Below are 6,789 nucleotides of genomic sequence, written 5' to 3'. Positions count from 1 at the left end.
GGGGGGGTTGGGGAGGGGGTGCTATTACACTTGCATTATTGAAAGTTTCTGCATCACAGCGCGCCTTCTCTTCCAACAGTCTGTCTGCAGCTCGGAGAGGCGGTGTGCTGCTTCAGTTCATTCAGTCTTTAAAAAACAAACAAACAAACATTCTGTTTCATCCCGACACAAAGCGTCCCCTCCTCTGGATTAAGACAGTCATTGGTTCAGTAAGACTTCTGACAGGAGAACGTCTGCAGGCTACAAGTGATCCCTTGTGGCAGTGGCGGATCTAGAGAGTTCTTTTCTTTTCTTTTTTTTTCTTAGGGTGGCGGCGGTGTGGCGCCAGGTTCCAGCAGGAAAACTTTAACGTTCGGACTTAAATTTAGACGCTCAGGTTATCTGTCTACGAATTCACACACATTACGTTCGCTGAGTGCTCACATTAGATGGTAAACCTGTCTCTCCTGGTGAAACTTCCTGCTTCGTTTGCAAGTAAAAGGTGTGTGCATCTAAACCAGAGCGCTCTGTGAATACTTTCCTGACTTCCAAACATTGTGCAAAAATGTAGAAAAATATATTAACTAGCCTACAAACAGGGTGGCAGATACTTGGGGCAGCTGCCACTCCATGCCACCCCCTAGAACCGCCACTGCCTTGTGGACATCCGAAAGTTTTGCATCTTTTTAAGACTCACAGATTTGACGCTTGAGCGCGCACCGAGCTCTAATTTGTTAAAAAGTCATTTCAGTCTCAGGGAATAACTGTAAACAAAAACACAAACGCAGAAAAATATAAATTAATGTAAGAAGAGTTTCTGGGTGGAGGGGGGTAGAACTCGGGAGTGTCTCACATGAAGAACTCGGCCTGTTTCCCGGACGGGTCTCTTGTGCTCGCGGGTCCACTGTAGGTCCGGCTGGCCAGCTTCTCGTACTTCTCCTTGTACAGATCCCGCTCCTTGGCCAGGCGCGCCACGTCCTGCTTCAGCTGCTCCACCTGGTTCTGCAGGGTGCACTTCTCCGTCTCCAGCATGTGCCTCTGCTGCACGCGCTTGAAGCGGCAGGACTGCGCGTAGCCGCGGTTCTTCAGGGTGCGCCTCTTCTGCTTCAGGCGGATCACCTCCTCCTTGCTGAAGCCCCGCAGCTGCCGGTTCAGCTCGCGCACCGTCATGCTGACCAGCTGCTCGTCCGAGAAGCGGTCCTCCAGGCGCGCGTGGTGGCCGTGGTGGTGGTGATGGTGGTGGTGGTGGGCTTGGTGGTGGTGCGCGGCCGAGGCCGCTGACAGGTCCTCCCCGACGTACTGCTGCCCGCGGAAGCCCTCGTAGGCCTGGTGGTGGTGGTGATGGTGGTGCGCGTTGCCGATCAGGGCCTCCACCGCGTCCTCCGGGGTCAGGTTGAGCGCCTCGGGGTTCAGGTGGTGCTGGTAGCTGGGGATCCAGTACAGGTCCTCCAGCTGAGGCTTTCCCGCGCTGCTGTGATTGTTGCCGCCGCCGTTGTTGCTGCCGTTCCCGCCGCCGCCGACGCCGCCCGGGAGGCCCGGGTTGGGCTGCGCGCCCGGGCTCGGGGCACAGAAGCTGGGCGAGGAAGGCACGGAGGAGCAGGGCGTGCTGATCGGGGTGGAGGACAGGGAGCCCGACGGAAGGCGGTGGCAGAAGCGCTCGGCCTCCAGCGGCTCCTTCTTCACCTCGAACTTCATCAGGTCGAAGTCGTTGACGTACTCGATGGCCAGAGGGCTGTTGGGCAGCTCCGCGCTCATGGCGAGGTCGGTGGCCATGTCAGTCCACGCGACAACTCCTGCCCTCACAGCCAAACCGACGGCGGGCGGTCCTCTGGGATACAGATTGCGGAGAGGAATAAAAACCCGGGCGGTGTATATATAGGCACGCGCCCGGTGCGTGGAGCTGCTGCAGGGCCAGTGGGTGGGAGGAGAAACTTATTAAGGACCACTTCTATATATAGTGGAGTGAATATACGTATGCATGGACTTGAGCGCGTCCACCTGCCAGTCCGTCTCTGCGCGCTGCTCTTGTTGACAACTTCTCCCAGGTCAGATGGACGCCGGGATACCAGGAGCCCCCGAGGCGGCTGAAACTCGAGACACCGACCTGTCCTGTCCTCGCTTCACCTCCGCAGCGCGCGCGCCTCCCTGTGATTTACTGTCCTTTTGTTTTGTTGTTAGAAGTTATTTCCAAGCATCTCCAGCCGCTCAGAACTTTACCACGAAGTCACCGCAGCAGGAGCCGGGAGGGAAAGTGTCGCACTGAGCCGCGCGCAGCCGTGCGTAAAGGTGTGCCAAAAGTCCCAGAAATCCAAAGCGGGATGTTTGTCAAAGTTCAGCTGAGTTTGAGGTGAAGCGTAAAGTTGCAGGTCTTACTCTCAGAGAGGCTGCTCTTCTGTTGTTCTGCTCAGTCCATATTGCTCACTCACGCGCTCCTGTGCGCCCCCCTCCTCCTCTACCGGCTCGCGCTTTTGACCTTTACGCGCTGATTGTGTGTAAATTTTTACGCAAGAGGTGAGAAATTCCACTTTGTTTAGTCTCCTGTGCCTCCTAAAGGCGTCCCACTGCTTCTCAGGGAAACCACGCAGTGACAGCCAGGCGCGCAGAGGCAGCCACTTATAAAGGCGCCCCCCTCCTCCTCCTCCCCCTCACACGCGTCCCACACCTCCGACCCCTCCCACACAGAGGTGCAGCGGGCCAATGGGAGGAGAGCGCAGCCGGAGCAACTTGGTCCTGTCGAGGAGAGCCGAGCGGAGCCGAGTGGAACCGAAGGCGGAGAGGAGAGCGCGCGCAGGGGTATGGAAGCCATGAGGGGAGAACAGGTGCAGCAGATTCCTCCCTCTAGTGACGGAGCAAAGGCTACTGCACGGCGGGGCCCGGAGGACCGAGAGCCGCGGGGCTTCTCCCCAGACTGGAACACAAAAACAGTTCTTACCGAATAAAAACGAGTAGTTACGTAACTGTTTTTATTTAGTAAGTAAATAGGGAGTAAAAAATAAGCCTTTTTACATGGATAGAGTTCAAGTTATATAGGCCTATCATAAAATTTCAATCATAGCAAATAAAAGCTATAATATGTAACATACTGTCTCCAAAAGGTGACCAGTTGTTGGGATTATTTCCTTAATGTTTTATTGGTTCAGGAGATATTTAGTTGGCTCTAATCTTTTAGCGCTCAGGATATGTTTTAGGGATAAGTCTCAGCTACTACCACTCCAACTTTTAGGTTTCTATCTGTAAAACTGGCTGAGTTTTTGCCATTTTTCTGTTTCCTTAAGGTCAGTTGGCTGTGGCAGCCATCTTAAATCGGACTGATTACAAGAACGAATTAGTTGTAGATTTATAGCCAATTATTACGTCCTGGAAGGTTCATTAAAATCGTGGTTCGTGAGATATTTTGTTGACAGACAGAGAATTAGTATCTCTAACCTTATACAGAAACATAAGAAAGAGAAATAAAGTTCAACTTTATCCAGAAGTTAAAACTTATAAGAAAAGTAAAAAGAAATAGAGGCAGGTCTTTTAAAAAAAGGTGAATAAATCCAACAAACAGCTGTGATGGAATCAAGTGATCAAATATCAAAAGTAAAACTCTTATTTCGATTAAAACATAAACAGTCTCAAGAATGAAGCCTCTCTTTGTGCTTTGGACTGTATCAAAAACAGCTTTTTATATCCACTTATCTCCTTTAAGGCCTCTGACACCACAAACCAGCAAATCTATCAATCACTGATCGATCCGAGGCCGCGTGCCCCCTCCTCTCCCCCTCTGACAGAGAGAAGACGAAGAAAAAAAAAAATCAATCTGCATTTCCTCGAGCCTGCGGGGAGCTGCGGCCGCGCGTGGGTTAAGTATGATTGGACAGTCCCGGCAGGTTTTCATTCGCAATTAACCACAAATTGCATCCCGACTCATCTCCACGGATCGACGGATAATTAAGCCTCCGCCGCGCGCGTCTCCATTCCGGACACATCTGTCTCTCTCTCTCTCTTCTTTTCTGGCTTTCAGGTGTGGGGGTGGTGGAGCAGGATGTCGATACTGCTGATAAGCATCAGGACTTAAAGAGGGACATCCCTGCGCCTCTTCAGTAGAGCAGAGCCTCCCCACACCACCCGGTGGAGCCGTCTCTGCCACAGACCCGCGGAAAAACAGGTGGCGGTAAGTTTAAGTTCAGAGCAGGAAAGCTGCAGCTGCCTAAAAATCTCAACAGTCACAACATAAAGAACCCATAACATACCTCTTCACTGTTTTCAAAACAGATAAGTGTTTTAAAGTGCACGTTTTTTAGAAATATGGAGTCAGGAAACAGAATCTGCACTACCACATATGGAGTGATGATGTCACAGCAACAGTTTCACTCTGGAGAAAGGCCTAGGTTGAAACCCCAGCTGGAGCTTCCTGCTGCTGGAGCCACAAACACGGAGTCCCGTTTAGACAGAAAAAAAAGCATGCCTCAGAATGAAAAACTTGCTTTCATCTCAACTCTGCCCACAAGGAGACTTCAGCAGCTTTTCCAAAGTGCAGAGAAAGTGTCCTTCAGCTTGGACAGTCTTCATCAGACGGCTGGTGAGGGGTAGCTGAGCTGGACTGTCGGGGAAAGTACAGATCTTCACTCCTCCATCCTGTAGCTACATGTTGATTCAACATGTCTCTGTTAGAATGATCTTATTTTTAAAATTTTGTCTTCAAAACAATCCGGAAAAAAAAAAAAAATCAGCTACAACTACATAGGTTAGAGTTGTAGCCGGCGTGTGACCGCTGCTTGGCGGCGGTCTGAGGCTCCGTGCTCCTGGGCTGCTGGTTCGAGCGCAGCCGGTTAGAGAACTCATTGTCTCCATCTAAGTGAGTGTCAGCATGGAGGAGAAAAGTGTCATCAGCAGTTTGGGAGGTGAACTTTGAAACATTGCAGTGTTTCTAACTTTAATTCCAGATCATCACGTATAAATTACAGCACAGACAGACTTTATGTGCCTGACTGGAGGTTTAGTCAGATGATGTGTTTGAGTAAAATATATAGTATTAATAAAATTGAACAGTGTTGTGCTTTGACAGCCACCGCAGTTAAAACTTAGTCTTAATGAGTTACTTTTCTGTCAGTTTCAGACTTTTATTTGCTTTCTGACAACAAAATCAATAAATTATGTTGTTGACAGGAGATGTATTGGGAATGTGGTGGTATTAATCTTCATCATAAGCTTATATTTAACCTGGAGACTTTGTATCACTACTTTGTTCTTCGATGGCCGGTTTGCTCGCGTCATCACTCTTCGGCAGCTTTCACCTGCGTGCTCAGCTGCCTTGTTCTGACATGGAAACGAATATTACTATCGTGAGTTATGACCTTTACACAATTTAAAAGTAAAAATGTGTAAAAATCATGTTATATGCCCTTTAACATCCAGTCCGAAGCAGCCATGAAATATTGCCCCCCCGCCTCCCTCCCGTCCGCTTCAAATCTGCTGGCAGGGATGAAAAAAAGGGCAGGAGATGAAGGAACGGAAATCATATCAAGGTATTTCAAGTTTAAATCATTAAAGGAGCTTTTTTTTTTGAGCTGGCCATCAAACTCCCAGCGAAGCATTCTGCATTGAAATGCTGCATTAAGAAGATCTGCCGTGGTCCATTCATTGTCGGGGGGAGGGGAGGGTCTGTGGCCGGCAGAGGGGAGTTTGGGACAGAAATGTTTGAAGTCAGGCTTTTCCATTGTGCTTTTGCATATTAGAACTTCGCTGCAGGTGCACTTCTACAGACTAAAGCAAAACGGACATCAGCAAGGTGGCCCGGATCCCGTCCAAAGAGCCCAGCTCCAGGAGGTGGCTCAGGGTTATCACGGGCCTGGGGGAGAGGGTTTTGTTACCGGCGTTAATGCTTCTGCAGAGGAATCAGCTTTAATTGTGCAACGGGATGAGATAAGTACGCATGTGCAACACTTGAGGATGAGGCAGTGAGAGATTAAGAAAAGGAAGGTTTTTGATCTAAAAGGAGCAAAAATAAATAAATAAAAATGTGATGAGCTGAGAGGGAAAATACGGGACTAGATCTGTTTTACCCCAACCAGGTTGTTGTGTTTTTAAGGTTCAGTTTTTGTCCAGAGACAGAGCTGATGAGCTGCAGGATGGATTCAGAAGAGAAGACCTCCAAACGACACAAAGTCTGTGTTTTTTTCTGCAGCAGATCATTAATAAAAAGTTCAGTTTGTCACATCTGTAACTTCAGTCAAACCTGATCTGTGGGGGTCTCAGAAACCTTTAAACCGAGCTAAAACTAAAGAAAAAATTCAAGAGCACCAAACACAGACACCGTCACAAGAAACCATCTTTAAATTCTTTAACTTGACTTTAATTGATTTGTAGTTTTTTAAATTTGTTTGTCCCACATGGCTTGGTGTTATGAGCTGAATAACAGTCTGGAAAGTTAAAGTGAGAAATGTTTTAGGATTGTAGTTCGGTGTATGATGAACAAATACACCAAACAGGTGTTAATGAGCCTAATTTTTAGTTGCAGATTGAAACAGTCATTACCTAAAACAACACGACTTAAAGGTGGGTGAAGAGCGAAACTGTTCCTGAAGACTGTTTTATCTCAGATTGTGCACCGTGGCAACAAGACAAACTTCTTCTATATTAGCAAAAGCAAATATTTGCTTCTCGTCCATCCATTTTCTTCCGTTTATCCGGGGTCGGGTCGCGGGGGTAGCAGCCATAGCAGGGAGACCCAGACTTCCCTCTCCCCAGCCACTTGGGCCAGCTCCTCCGGGGGAATCCCAAGGCGTTCCCAGGCCAGCCGAGAAACATAGTCCCTCCAGCGTGTCC

General features: G+C 48.9%; 1 protein-coding gene across 1 annotated transcript; it reads right to left on the bottom strand.

The window, feature by feature from the left end:
• Positions 1-292: 292 nt before the first annotated feature.
• Positions 293-2,575, bottom strand: mafaa (v-maf avian musculoaponeurotic fibrosarcoma oncogene homolog Aa). Its single transcript, XM_017434281.3, has one exon. The coding sequence runs from the start codon at positions 1,750-1,752 to the stop codon at positions 829-831; it is 924 nt and encodes a 307-aa protein (XP_017289770.1). The 5' UTR covers positions 1,753-2,575; the 3' UTR covers positions 293-828.
• Positions 2,576-6,789: the final 4,214 nt, after the last annotated feature.

Source organism: Kryptolebias marmoratus, linkage group LG18, assembly GCF_001649575.2.
Source record: "Kryptolebias marmoratus isolate JLee-2015 linkage group LG18, ASM164957v2, whole genome shotgun sequence".
NCBI lineage: Eukaryota > Metazoa > Chordata > Actinopteri > Cyprinodontiformes > Rivulidae > Kryptolebias > Kryptolebias marmoratus.
Note: the sequence above shows the minus strand (reverse complement) of the source record. Positions and strands in the feature narration are given on the sequence as shown.

Excerpts from the sequence above, each read along its gene's own strand:
- mafaa (XM_017434281.3), bottom strand. The coding sequence starts at position 1,752 with ATGGCCACCGACCTCGCCATGAGCGCGGAGCTGCCCAACAGCCCTCTG.